This window comes from Mustela putorius, unplaced genomic scaffold (assembly GCF_011764305.1).
Source record: "Mustela putorius furo isolate JIRA1106 unplaced genomic scaffold, ASM1176430v1.1 tig00000275_pilon_pilon_pilon, whole genome shotgun sequence".
Classification (NCBI taxonomy): domain Eukaryota; kingdom Metazoa; phylum Chordata; class Mammalia; order Carnivora; family Mustelidae; genus Mustela; species Mustela putorius.
In genome coordinates, this window is record NW_025421341.1 from 6,422,760 (window position 1) to 6,438,110 (window position 15,351).

Here is a 15,351-nt window from a genome sequence, read left to right on the forward strand (position 1 = left end):
ATGTATTTTCCACAGATACAAATGTAAAATGTGACTTATGAATATTGTGATCATTCTACTTTATTTTTATCAGTGTAGATTCTAAGTATCTGAACAGAGTACACATTGTCAGAATCCTTTCTGTGAAACAGCTTGATTGTTTTAATCTTATTTGTTTAAAATAAAAAATTCCTCGTCATTGCTTATTTCTGAATTTTCTTTCCCTTTATTTTGTAGAAAGTCATTTCCACTCAGACCAAAATTCCATGAGTTCTCCAATGAGTGAGATGGAAAATGCCCAGTTAGTCAGTCACAGAAAGGAGGAGCTATCTCTCAGTAACGTGACGGAAAGGAAAAAACATCTGTCATCTCAGGAATCAACTAATCCTTCTGTTGACAGTTCTCATGGGACAGACTTAGATCAACAACACATTTCAAGTCCAGAATTAAATTGGAATAATGAAATAAATGATCATACCAATGCAAAGAATATTAAAATGCAAGGAAACATGCAGTGCCTTCCTGACTCCTCTGAGTCTACAAGTGAACCTGCTGCAGAGGGCAGGCCTCCATTTCAGGGCAGTGATGACTTTCCGTTGCAGAAAACTGTGTATGATGCTGACATGGATTTAACTGCTAGTGAAGGAAGCAAAATTATTACAGTTTCAACAGGGACTAGAAATAAAAGCAATAAAAAATCAAATGAATGTGGAATCAAAACATTCAGAAAAGTGAAAGATTCAAGCTCTGACAAAAAGAGAGAAAGATCAAAGAGACAATTTAAAAATAGTTCAGGTATCAATATTGAGGAAAAGGTTGAAAATGGGCCAGAAAAAAGATCAGTTGTCTTGAATGGCGCAGGGGATTCAGAAGATCCAAATTTCATTTTCGATACTGAGCAATTGACTCATTTGAACATACTGAAGAAAGTAACCCTTCATAATGGCTTTGATCAGGACGACAGACAAAGTATACAGTGTAATAAGAGAAAGAAAAGAATACATGTAACAAATGAACAAGAGGAAGCATATTCTTTCTCCCAAAGTTCAGATAAATTCCTGCAGGAGAATAAAATTGATGTGGGTCAGAGTTCTTTACCTTATCGTAAAAGTAAAGCTTCTAGACAGACGTTTGTGATTCCTAAGTTATTCTCAAACCAAAAGAATAAAGAAACCACTTCTGAGAACCTAGAAGTCACAAGTGAATTTCAAACAGCTGATCTTTCCACCAGAGATAATGGAAGCTTATGTGATTATGAGGCCCAGAATATGTCGGATTTGAAAAAGCATGTCACTGACATGCAGTCTGCCCAGCAAAATGAATCAAAAATAAATGAGAAGCTTAGACAGAAAGTAAATCGGAAGACAGAAGTAATTTCTGAAACAAGCAAAGTATATGAGAATATTGCTAAAGATGTACATGGCCCAGGAAAATGTGACTTTTCCTTCCAAACCCAGGAGGATCAAGAAACCATCTCTGGAAACCTTAAAGTGTCAGATGAGTTTCAAAAACCTGCTCTTTCCAGCATTGATGATGGAGACCTGTGTGATTGTGAGATCCAAAATGTGTTGGATTTGCAAAAGCAGATCACTGATGTGTACCCTATTCAGCAAAATGAATCAAAAGTTCTTAAGAATCTTAGGCAGAAAATAAATCGGAAGACAGAAATAATTTCTGAAGTGAATCATTTAGATAATGACAAGTATATGTATTTCCCAGAAAAGGGTAGTTCTTTCTTCCTAGCCCAGAAGGATAAAGTAATGATCCCTGAAAATATAAAAGGCCCAGGTGAATTCCAAACATTTGCCCTTTCTTCCAAAGACAGTGGAAGCCTATATGATTATGAGACTCAAAAGGTTCTGGGAGTAGAAAAGCATATCCAAAATATGCAACTGGCTTGTCAGAATGAATCAAAAATAGATAAGAAGCTTAGGCAAAAGGTGTGTCGGAAGACAGAGATCATTTCTAAAATCAACCAAGTATATGAGAATGATAACAAAGGCGTACAAGACCCAGAAAAAGATAACTTACTTTCTCTAACCCAAAAGGAAAAGGAAATCGTCCCTGAAAACCTAGAAGACTCAAGTGAATTTCAGATAGCAGATGCTTCCATCAGAGGTGTTAGGAACTTATGTCATGATGAGATTCAAAACATTTTAGGAGTGAAAAAACATGTAACTGATATGCCACCTACAAAGCAAAATAAATCAAAAATTAATAAGAGGCCCAGGCAGAAGGTAAGTCGGAAGACAGAAATAATTGTGGAAATGAACCAAGTAAATGAGTTTAAAAATAAAGGTGTATATGACCCAGAAGAAAGTAACTTCTTTTCCCTAACCCAAACAAGTAAAGAAAACTTAGAGGTCACAAGTGAATTACAAACAGCTTATCTTTCCACCCACAATAATGGAAATGATTATGAGACACAGAATGTGTTGGCTTTGAAAAAGCCAGTGACTGAGACACAACCTGCTCAGCAAAATGAATCAAAAATAAATAAGAAACTTAAGCAGAAAATAAATCGGAAGACAGAAATAATTTCTGAAAAGTACCAAATACATGGGGGTGATGATAAAGATGTGCATGATCAAGAAAGCTATACAAAAGATCTTGCTTTTCAAGTAAATGTATCTAAACAAAGACTTGAATGTCAAGGTGTCATCAGTGAATACTCTATGGAAATTGATAGTACTGAAAAGGAAAATTATGATCAAATTTCAAATCCTTATAAACTAGTTAAAAAGCATGGGAAAGAATCATCAGGCAAGGCAAAGATTTTCGTAAAAGGTAAAAACAAATCTATTTCGGAGTTACCAGATTCATTATACACGTCTGTCTTCCTAGAATCAGGTTTAAAATATGTTACTAATGAAGCAGATTCTGATCCTGGGCGGCACATAGTCCTGCAGGAGAATCAGAAGGAAAGCTCTACAACTCTGAATGAAAAAAGAGATACCCCTTTTGTGGAAGTGGTAAAAGAAGGAGAGTGCAAGAGCAGAAAAGTAAGCAAAACAGCATGTAAATCAAAGAAAAGGAAGACCATCTATCCTTCTTCAGATAGCCATAAGGTAACGCAGGTGATACCTGACACTGACCAAGAAATATCAGTTCAATCTGGACAAGCTGTGGAGGAAAAAAATTCAGAAAATGAGAGACTTGTCAAAATGAAGCCAGACTTTTACAAAGGGGCATTTAAATCTTTATCTCAGGTATATTCACCTAACATACAAGAATCATCCTTTAAGAGTATGCATAAGGATTCAGTACTTCTGAGTATTTCTCCTAGTAAAAATCTGATGATAAAAGAAAATTTTGCCCTGGAGAGCTCACCGAGCTTTCACGTAAGTGCTGATGAACATGAGAAGATGAAAGGGATGAAATTCAACCAGAGAACACAAAAATCAGAAATAGGTAAGTCATTAGCTGAAGTGACCAAGTTTTGAAAGTACTGTCCTTTTTCACTTAACCAGTTAAGTATTTTCTGTTGTAATTGATATTTTTGTGGAGCTAAGGACAGTATTTAACTGTGTAGCCTGAACTGTAGAAACAATATAAAGCAATTTAAAGAAAGTTTAATATTTCTGGAAGATAACAGAGTAGTGTCTTGGATATTTATAACCTAAAAAACAGATTTGGCCTTTACCACAAAGTTGTCTGATTTGGTGTTTTAGAGGATTAAAAAATAAGTAATACCAAATCCTTTCCTCAGAATACATGTGTCTAAAAATTACAAGAAATACAGTGATGTATGTAAAATGTAAAAGCACATGTGTACTAACAGATTATGGGGAGTGATTTGGAGAAGAGGAACCTGCAAAGACATCATGAAATGGGTGGCATTTTAGGCTGTAAAGGATAGGTAGGATTTTTTATCTTTTTTTTTTTTTTTTAAAGATTTTATTTATTTTTTTGACACAGAGAGAGAGGGAACACAAGCAGAGGGAATGGGAGAGGGAGAAGCAGGCTTCCTGCCGAGCAGGGAGCCCGATGCGGGCCTCGATCCCAAGACCCTGGGATCATGACCTGAGCCGAAGGCAGATGCTGAAAGACTGAGCCACCCAGGCACCCCTATCTTTAATGTTTACTTTATGTCTTCCACCAGTTATTAAAAGAACTCCTTGCAGAAAATTGAAAGTAGAAAATCAAAAAAATAGGAGGAAAAATAGTTACCCAGAAGAACTGCAGTCAGCATTCTGGCATGTGCATACAGAGTTGACTCTATGGAATTTAAAAGTCTATACCTGAAGTCACGCTATATATAAAATTAGTTATCCCTTTTTTTTCCCCTTTAAACATTGGATCCTAAGGATGGTCCTTCATTATTAGAAATTTTGTGACATTGGACATTCCCATATCAATCAAAATTTTCTACTGGGAGACTAACAATTGAATATATATGTATATAGAATACTAGAAATGTTTTCCCATTTTACTGAGAAATAATTGACATTGCTGTGTAACTCTAAGGCACGCAGCATGATGGTTGGTTTTACATGTTCTGTGAAATGGTTACCATGGTGGGTTCGGCTCCCATCCATCATGTCAAATGGATACAGTAAACAGAAAGAAAGAAGAAAAAAAGAAAAGTTTTCTCCCTGTGATTAGAACTCTTAGGGTTTACTCTTTTAACTTTCTTTTTTTTCTTTTTGGAGAGGGTGGGTGAGATTGAGGAGCAGAGGGAGAGGGAATCAAGCAGGCTCCATGCCCAGTGCAGAGCTCAATGCAGAGCCTGATTTCACAAACCTGAGATCACAGCCTGAGCCAAAATCAAGAGTCGGATGCCCAACCAGCTGAGCCACCCAGGCGCCCCCTCTCCCCTCTTACCTACCGCACAGCAGTGTTGGCTATAGTCATCAGGCCGTACCTTGTATCCTTAGTACTTATTTGTCTTATAACTGGAAGTTACACCTTCTGACTACCTTTCTCTCTTCCCCCTCGGTCCACCCTGCGCCGCCTCTGGGTAACCACAGGTCTGATCTCTTGCTGGGTTTGGGTTTTTGGTTTTGGGTTTTGATTTTTTTTTTTTATTCCTGTTGTGAGATCCTACACTATCTGTTTTTCTGTGCGTGACTTATTTCACTTAGCATAATTTCCTTCAAGGTCCATATATGTTATCTCAGTTCATAGGATTTCCTCATTTTTTTAATAGCTGAGTAATTCGCAAATAATATTAACATACATGCATGCACCCTCCACAACTTTATCCATTCATCCATCAACGGACACTTCGGTTGTTTTTATGTCTTGGCTGTTATCCATAATGCTGCTATGAACATGAGGGTACAGATATCTTTTCAAGTTGGAGAACGCTAGCATTTTGATGGGTAAGGCTATTCCAGGTAAAAGGAGCACAAAAACAAAGGAAGTACAAAAATCTAGATTGACCATTCATGATAGAAGACTGATGAGCCATCTTGCATATCTGTGTTCTTCGTGGTACTTTTCATGGAGTAAGCAATTGATACAAATGTTGAATGAATGTGTAGTAATTTGTATGATTCTGTGAGTAGTTGACCTGTGGAGAATTTTTAGCAGCCTATATGTGATTTCAGAATAAAAATGTTATAGTCTACTTTGGTAGTTTGTTTCAAATTTTAAGTCTATTTTCCCTTCATTGCTGGGAAAAAAACTGATTCACAAATAATTTCAGTGCTATCAGTGTAATATTTAAAATTATAACTTGATTATTGCTAAGTTTAAAAATTTGTCACCAGTAATTTGCAAACCACTAAATATCCCATATCAATTTCCATATGAGGAAGTCCCTTTTCTTATATATAAATATTTGTGAAAATTATTCTTTGCAGGTATTAGAACACTACAGGACTTGACAAATACCAGTTTTCTTTCAAATAACACTGCTAAAGCTGAAAATAAGTCAGAAAATCCGTCCTTAGAATTACCAAGCCGAAAAAGAAGGTGTACTCCTCTTGATTTAAAGGAGCCAAATCTCAAAAGGTAAGTATTTCAGTGATATTCAGTCCATCTCAGTGTGATTTTAAAAGAAATTCCTGTCTGAATTAGTATTTGAACACTTTTAAATATCAATATATTTTGATATAATAATCACAGTATGATATGGGTAAGAGTCAAAGAAATGTCTTCTTCTATTCTTTGAATAGACTTTGTAAAAAAAAAAAAAACAACCTGTTGCTTATGATTTGCAAATCACTATTTCCATGTCTGTTATTTTCATTTGTGTTCTACCTTATTCCCTAGAGGAATTCCAAGTAGCTTATTTATTCTTTAGCCTTATAGAATAATAGTCTTTTTCTTTCATTTTTTAAAATTTCAAACATAGGGCATGTGGGTGGCTGTGACAGTTAAGCGCCCACCTCTTGATTTTGACTCAGGTCACGATCTCAGGGTCATGAGATCAAGCTCTGACTTGGGCTCCGTGCTCGACAGGGACTCTGCTTGAGATTCGCTCTCTCCCTCTCTGCCCTACCCACCCTCATTTGTGCACATGTTGTCTCGCTCTCGCTCTTGCTCTCTCGCTCTGTTTCTAAATAGGGGCACGTGGGTGGCTCAGTTGGTTAAGCATCTACCTTCAGCTCAGGTCATGATCCCAGGTCCTGGGATCCCTGCTTAGTGAGGAGCTTACTTCTCTCTATGCCTACCCTGCTCTCTCCATCTCTATGTCAAATAACTAACTAAATAAATCTTTTAATAAATATATAAAACATATCCCAACAAAGGGAAGCTAGTACTCCCTGTACTTATCCACCATTCTTCAGCTTTAATTGTTATCAATATTTTGCCTTATTTATTTCATCTATCCTTTTTTGTTGTAGTATTTTTAAAGCAAATTCCTAAAACTAGGTCATTTAATCCCAAAAACACTTCTGTATATATGTCTTTTAAAAAAGGAACTTTTAACAAACTAGATAACAACGATCACAGCAATTATCTATAGGAATTAGCAGCAATTTCTTATTGTCATCTAACAGCCAATCCCTATTCAAATTCCCTTAATTATCTCAAAAAACATCCAAACGCCTTTTACATGTGTTTTGTGGAAAATCTCACTTTTTTAAAAGGATAAATAAAGTAGCCTATTTTGCAGAACCCAATCACATTCGGGATCATATTTTCAAAAAGAGAAAACTATCCTTCAATTTTCTCATCCTTTGCAATGTTTCTGTATTTGCTTCTTTTATAAAATGAAAGGCATCGATGGTTCTCACGGGTATTTTGAAACAGTAACAGGTGTGGAACAAAAGCTCTCGTTCACTGCGGGTGGGAGAGGCAAAGGGTACAGCTGTTCTACAAGACAGCTTGGTGGTTTCTTAGAAAAGGTAATGTATACTCTTTCTGTATGATCCTGCAATCACACTCCTTGGTATTTACCCAAAGGGGTTGAAAACTTATGTCCACACAAAAATCTGCACATGGATATTTATGGCAGCTTTGTTCACATTGCCAAAACTAGGAAGCAATCAAGATGTCCTTCAGTAGGTAAATGGAAGAATAAGCTATGGTATATCTAGACAGTGGAATATTACCCAGTGCTAAAAAGAAATGAGGTATCAAGCCATAAAAAGACAAGGAAGAGCCATAAATGCATTTTACTAAGTGAAAGAAGTCAATCTGAGAAGGCTACTTACTGTATAATTCCCACTATATGACATTCTTGAAGATGCAAAGCTATGAAGACAGTAAAAAAAAGATCAGTGGTTGTCAGGGATGGGGGGTGGGGAAACAGATGAACAGGTGGAGCACAGAGGATTTTTAGGGCACTGAAAACTCTGTATGATACTCCAATGATAGATATCATTATATGTTTGTCCAAACCCTTAATATGTATAACACCAAAAGGGAACCCTAAGATAGACTGTAGGTTTCAACTAACATTATGATATGTTAGTGCAGATTTGTCATTGATAAGGTATATACAATGTTTATGAGTAATGTTAACAGTGGGGACAGCTGTGCATAGGTAAGTGCCCAGGGCATATGGGAAATCTCTACCTTCCTCTCAATATTATTATAAACCTGAAACTGCTCTAAAAAAATAAAGTCTTAAAAAAAAAACCAGGGGCGCCGGGGTGGCTCAGAGGGTTAAGCCTCTGCCTTTGGCTCAGGTCATGATCTCAGGGTCCCGGGATCAAGCCCCACATCTGGCTCTCTGCTCAGCAGTGAGCCTGCTTCCCCCTCTCTCTGCCTGCCTCTCTGCCTACTTGTGATCTCTCTCTCTCTCTGTCAAATAAATAAATAAAATCTTTTAAAAAACCCCAAAAAACCAATAACCAATACATTGTAGCAATACAAGGGAGGGTAAAAGAAAAAAAGAATCAAGCAGTTTTAAAAAAAAAAAAACCAATTTAGTAGAGCTATAATTTCACATACCATACATTTCATCATTTAAAGTGTACAAGTCAGTGTTTTTTTAGTATATTCATCGATCCATCATCACAATAAATTTTAGAACATTTCTTTACCCCCAGCCCTAGGCAACCATTGTATCTCAATAGGTCTCCCTGTTCTGGATTTTTCATGTGACTGGAAACGTGTAATATGTGGTCTTTGTGACTCGCTTCTTGCGCTTAGCATGTTTCTGGGATAATCCCTTGTCATACTATGTCCTAGTATTTGTCAGTATTTCATTTTTTTTTAGGACCGAATAATATTCTGTCATATAGCTAATACCACGTTTTGTTTATCCACTTGTTGACAGACATTTGGTTGTTTCCATCTTTTGGTTATTATGAATAATGCTGCTATAAATATCATTTGGAAGTCTTGAAATATGTGTCTCCATATGTTTTCTTTCTCTTGGATATATGCCTACTTGTGGAATTCCTGAGTCATGTAGTAACTGTTTAATCATTTGAGGAACTGCTAGACTGTTTTCCGAAGCTGCCTTACCATTTTATATCACCACCAATGATGTATGGGGGTTCTGATTTCTCCCACTTCCTTGCCAATGCACTTTTGTCATTTGGCTTTTTGATGATTCTAACCATAGTAGTGGGCATAAAGTTGTATCGTATTAAGGTTTTGATTTGTATATGTGTTTCTCTGTTGACTGATGATACTGAGTGTGTTTTTATGTCCCTTTTGGCCACTTCTTTATCTTCGTCAAAGAAAAGTCTACTCAGGGTCACCTGGGTGGTTCAGTCAGTTAGGTGTCCCATTCTTTTTTTTTCTCTAGAGCTGTAGCATGCACCACATGGATTAGCTGTTTATATTATTAAATTTAATAATTAACATGAATTCTCAAATATCTACACTGAACACAAATAAACTAGAGAGTGAAATTATTCACATTACAGAAAATTATTGGGTTATATAAAAAGGCCACAGTACCTCAGTATCATTTTTGGCAGAGGGAAAAATTAAACATGCAATTATTCCAAGTGCTGTGGATTGAGTGTCAAGCACAATTTAAGATGAAGCACATCTGAAGTTGTAATCATAGAAAAGTTGTTTCCTTGCTCTTTTTTCCTCCACTTGATTTTTTTTATTTGGGTTTAATTTCGGAGGTAGCGTTCGGTGATTCATCAGTCTTATATACCCAGTGCTCATTACATCACTTGTGCTCCTCGTGTCCATCACCCAGTTACACTATCCCCCCCACCCCTCCAGCAACCCTCAGTTTGTTTCCTGTGATTAAAGGTCTCTTATGGTTTGTCTCCCTCTCTGATTTCATCTCGTTTTATTTTTCCCTCCCTTCCCCTATGATCCTCTGTTTTGTTTCTTAAATTCCACAAATGAGTGAGATCATATAATAATTCTCTTGATCTCAACTCAGGTCATGATCTCAGGGTTGTGAGTTCAAGTCCTACACTGGGCTTCATGCTGGCAAGCAGCCTACTTTAAAAAAAATTTTAAAGAAAAAAGAAAAGTCTATTGAGATCTTTTCCCCTTTTTTCAATTGAGTTGTCCTTTTTTTTTTTTAGTTGCAAGTTAAACTTTCTTATTTTAAACTAATTTTAAACTTATCAAAGAGTTATAAAAATAGTACAAAGTTTCCTTCCCCTGCTTTCCCTAATTTTAGCACCTGATCCACAATACAATGATCAAAATTAGAAAGTTAGCATCGGTACAGGACTATCAACTACACCCTCCTGGAAGTCCATTAACATCCTGTGCTGTTTGAGATCAAGTGCTGTCCAGGGTCCCACCCTCTTTCTCCTCAGCCACCTCCAGCCTGTGACATTTGCTCTTCCTTCCTTTCCTGTTAGGACTTTCACACTTTTGAAGACTATTGGTCAGTTATTTTGTAGACTGTCCCTCAGTTTGGTTTGTCTGATGTTTTCTCATGATTACAATGCAGATAAGCATTTTGGCAAGATTTCTGCAGAAATTATATGTCCTTTTCATTGCATCAGTTAGGGGGTTTGTCCTGTCAGTATGTCTCAGTAATGTTAACTCTGATCAGTTGATTGCAGTGGTGTCTGCTGGGTTTTTTTCACTATAAATTTCTTTTTAAAATTTTTGTTTTATTATTTATCTGTCAGAAAGAGAGAGATCACAAGTAGGCAGAGAGGCAGGCAGAGAGAGAGGGGGAAGCAGGCTCCCTACTGAGCAGAGAGCCTGATGCAGGGCTCGATCCTAGGACCCTGAGAATCATGACCTGAGCCGAAGGCAGCGGCTCAACCCACTGAGCCACCCAGGTGCCCCTCACTATAAATTTCTTATCTCTCTGTTTCTGTGGGCCAGGAATCTGGACTAGAGCACTGAATTAGGTGCTCTACTTAATGTCTCACAAAACTAATTATTAAGATGTGGGAGAATCTGCTCTCAGGGTTATGATGTATGATAATAGGTTTTCTTTTCTTTTCTTTTCTTTTTGAAGATTTTATTTATTTATCAGAGAACACAAGTAGGCAGAGAAGCAGGCAAAGAGAGAGGAAGAGAAGCAGGCTCCCTGCTGAGCAGAGGGCCCGATGTCGGTTTCCATCCCAGGACCCTGACCTGAGCCGAAGGCACAGGCCTTAAGCCACTGAGCCACCCAGGTGCCCCAATAATAGGTTTTCTAATATTGAACCAAGCTTGCATTCCTGGAATAAATCTCACTTGGTCATGGTATATGTTTTTTATAATGTACTATTGGATTTGCTTTTGTAACTATGCTATGAGTACTTGAGAAGAATATGTACCCTCTTTTATCAGAGTATAGAGTTTGACATATATTCATAAGATTATACCCCCCCTTTAGATCTTGTATCTCCTTATTTTTTTGTCCACTTTGTCTGTCTTGCACTGAGATAATTGAATATTAGAAGCTCTTACTATTGTCTCCGTGCATCTCCTGTAGTTTTTGCTTCATAAAGGTAGTTGCTCTGCTATTTGGTACATAAATATCTTAATTACTATGTACTCCTATGGTAATAGTAGTGATTACTATATATATTACCATATAATCATTGTAGATTAGGACTTTTACTATTAAAAATGGCCCCCTTTGTCATATTCAGTGCTTTAGGACTTAAAAGATAAAGACTTTAAAAAATACATTTGTATTACCTTCTTGTTAACTTCTTCCACCCCTATCCTCAATGCCTAAGGTGATCATTCTATAGCACGTCGCAAGCAGCGTCCTTCAGGATCTCTTCTCACTGGGGGCCTATCAGAAGCTGTGATGTATCTGCTGGATTCCATCCAGAAATTTAAAAAAAAAAAAAATTCAAGGTAGCTGGGTTGTCCTCATTCTTGGTATTTTTACTAATTTCATTGTGATACTTGCTTTTAAAAACTTTACCAACTAAACCATTTAGCAAGTAATCTGTACACCCAACGGATCACTAAAATAGTATTCTAAAATAGAATACTATTTCATTACAGCATTTATCTAAATACAGCTGTATTTAGAGCTGTATTTAGAGTAGGTAGCTCTTCTAAAAGAATTAATTAAACCCTATCTAATTACCCAAGGCAATGATATCATTGGCTCTGGAGAGGAGTACAGAGGAGGGAAAGAGACCTCACTAGCTATCTAAGCATTTATACCTTTGTCATTGAGGACCATGTGTATGTGTGTCATCTATAAAACATATCATGTAGAGAATAAATACAGCTCTACTTCTTCCAAGATGATATATCCTATGCATGATCAAACTAAAAATAAAATGAAATTACTAGGTAAAATATTAAAAAGCAAAAGCCAAAGCAAAACTAAGCTAAAAGCTAAACCAAAAACTCCCTTGAACATATCTCTTAGCTAGACAAGAAGAAAGCAAGCTCCCATCAGAGCCTGAAGGAGAGCAGGAACCCAGAGAGGTAGGTAGACTCAGACTGGCTTTTGCCCGAACATATTTACCAAACTAGGTGAACCTAAGTGTTGGATTTACAGCGTTATGGGGATGGGGACAGAAGGCATATCCTCGGGTTTAGCTAAAATGAAAAAACTAATAGTAGATCACCTTTAATAAAGTTGAGCTACTCTCAGTAGGAGAGCAAACTAAAAATAACCTTCCCACCAGCTTTTTTAAGCCTCAGGAAATAACTCTAGTACTGAACTGAGGAGGAAAAAAATCTTCTGAGAATTTGTAACCAGAATCAAACTCTAGTGCATTGCAGCTGAAATTCACAATATCTGGAAGTCACAGAAAACCTCAAACTGAGGATTTAGTATTAGTCCATGACTTGTAGTGCCCCCTGTCGTCCGTCAGAAGCAAATGCACATATTTTCTAGCACGCTCCCTGGTCTCCGTCCTCAACAAGTTTTCCAAGGGAAATAAGCAGTCAGCTCACCCTAAACACTACATACACAAGGGAACGAGGGACCAGCAGAAACAACTGACAGCAGAATTCGATACAGAATGTGAAATAAGAATGTTTAATGTTTCAATGGAGGAGAGACTTGGAAGTGAATAAATATGTTGGAAAAAACACCTTTAATGTGAAGACAAGCAGGAAGAGATGAACACAGTTCAGGATAGTGGTTACTTCTTGGGGGACGACAGGATGTGATTAGACAGGGACACACCGGAGGCTTCTGAGGTGTGGTAACATTTTCTTTCTTAACTTGGGTGGTATGTATGTCAACATTTATTTATTGTTTTAAGTTATACATTTTCATATGTTCTTCTGTGTATGGTGAGATTCATAGTAAAAAGGAAATACATACAAACAGGTAATGTGTGAAATCTAAGTTGGTCAATTTTTCTTAAACCTAATTTTATAATTCCTACTATAGAGTATTCCAGACGTATGATGCAGGAGTTTTCTTCTCCATGCTTCATAGCGAAAGCATCAGCTTCGAATTGTTAATATTGTTCATCTTCTGTTTTTTGTTTTTCTTTTTTACTGTGCAGGAAGATGAGAAGATGAGGTGAACTTATAAATTCTGGGTTTTTTTAAAATTCCTAAGCCATACCAAGTCAAAACAGGGATATAACAAGGATCCAAAAGATGAAATGCGTGATGAAGGATTCCCCACTCTACCTTTCCATGAGTATTAATTTATCTATTCTTATGTTTACATATATGTGTATAAAATAGCTATTTTGTAATATTAAACTTCTAAAATCGTTTTGGTCATCCTATGACTTACATTCCTGTTTATGTAAACTTCTTCAACCTAATAGCCTTTAACTAAGCAAAAGCTGTTAACCTTTTAACCTAATAAAATGTGTTGTAAATATTTTTGCATTGTTTATCTTGTTGCATACCAAGCTATCTTGTTTTGTTTTATTTTTAAAACCATCCAAAATATTTGATCACCTAGATTTTAAAAGTTGCCTTCTGCCTTGGCCAGTTTTCTGTCTCCCTTCATTCTTATACTCTCTGTTTTACCTGTTAGATTCAGTTTCTGTATTTTTTCCATTCTGTGTAATCTGATGACTTGGCTGAGGGGCTTAATATTTCAGGTTCTTTTAAATTTGGTTTTTATAACTATTTTAAAGAACGCTTACTATACTAGTAGTAGAAAGTAATAAAAACTTTGAATGTCTGAGATCAGTAAACTTAGCTTATTGTATTCAAGGGCAAGTCAAATTCTATTCTGCCTGGATGGAAAAGCTTGCTTAGAGAATAATTGACAAATAAAAGGGCGGACTCAGTGTTTTTAACAAACACTTCAGATCATTCTGGGGCAGACTGTCCTGGGACCAAACTCTGAGGAACTGCTGTAGGAGTAGAGTCCCACAGAACTTACTCATACCAATGCCGGTTGAATGGAGGCCTTATTAAAGGAATCGTTTACACAATGACTCAGAGCTTGGCACCCTGACAGTCTTTGTTCTCTTTCCTATACACCTATTACTTGGAGACTATGGACCTCCTAGAGTCAGTCTCCAGTATTATATTTTTGTCCCTCCTGCTTATTTCTGTTCTTCCTCCATTCTATGAGATTTTTCTTTTCTTTCTTTTTCCCCTTCCCATGTAAATTATTTTTCAGTTTATGTAGTCAAATTTATTAACCTTTTATTGCTGGTAGAATTTGGTAACAATAAAGAATTTTCCTCCTTCCAGATTATAAAGACAGTTACCCATGGTTTCATTTTGTTTTACATTTGAATTTCTGATTCATGTGGGTTTCTTTCTACCGTAATAGATATGAATGCAATTTTGACCTTTTTCCAAATGACTCCCCCCATTAATGAGAAGGTCCATGTTTTTCAGTACTGATTTGAAATGCCACCCTTTTTTGTATTGTATTTCCATGTGCACTTAAATTTATTTCTCAGTTTTCTGTGTATTGGTCTGTGTGTCTGTTGATGCCCCATTACCGTATCCATTGACTTTAGGGGGGTATTGAGGTTTCCCTCCTAGAGCTTTTACATATTTCTTAATAAATTTACATCTAAGTATTTTATTTTTTTCTTGGTAATATAAATGGGATCTTTCCTTTGATTCTCTCTTCTAATTATTATTTGCATATATATGTTCAACATTGATTTCTGTATGTTAAATACTGAACATTCATTGTAGTATTTTCTAGACATATGTCCTGAGAACTGTTAACTTTACCTTTTTTTTCCCTTTCCAAATCTTATGCATCTCATTGCTTTCTTTTGTCTAATTAATTGTACTGCTGCTTACTACCTTAAGTAAAATGTTAAATTGTAGTAAAAAGAATAGATATCCTTGTATTGTTCTGATTTTCATGGGAATGCCTCTGGTTTTACCCTAATAAGTAAGATGCTGGGTTTTGAGTTGGTTATGTATAGTTTATAATCACATTAAAGTATTGTCTACCAATTATTTTATTGAGTGCTTTTTAAAAAAATCATGAATGAGTGTTGAATTTTTGTCAAGTGACTTTTGGCACAGAGAGAGATTGTGTGAGTCAGGGTCCAGCCAAGAGATAGAAACCACAATTATTTTATAAATTGTTAGCCATATAGTACAGAACTAAACAAGAACTGAAAAGGCAGAAGGGATGCCTGGAATGTTATAGAGGGAGTAACTACAGGGGGTACC

The 15,351-nt window shown here is 36.4% G+C and overlaps 1 protein-coding gene across 2 annotated transcripts in view; it reads left to right on the forward strand.

Annotated features, from left to right (window-relative positions):
- SGO2 (shugoshin 2) overlaps positions 1-15,132 on the forward strand; it is a 42,658-nt gene extending 27,526 nt beyond the window's left edge. For both annotated transcript variants that reach the window (XM_045078528.1, XM_045078529.1), the window contains exons 7-9: positions 217-3,390; positions 5,787-5,937; positions 13,242-15,132. In XM_045078528.1, the coding sequence (XP_044934463.1) occupies positions 217-3,390; positions 5,787-5,937; positions 13,242-13,257 (3,341 nt within the window). In that variant the 3' untranslated portion in view covers positions 13,258-15,132. The remainder of the gene's footprint in view (positions 1-216; positions 3,391-5,786; positions 5,938-13,241) is intronic.
- The last annotated feature ends 219 nt before the right edge of the window (positions 15,133-15,351 follow it).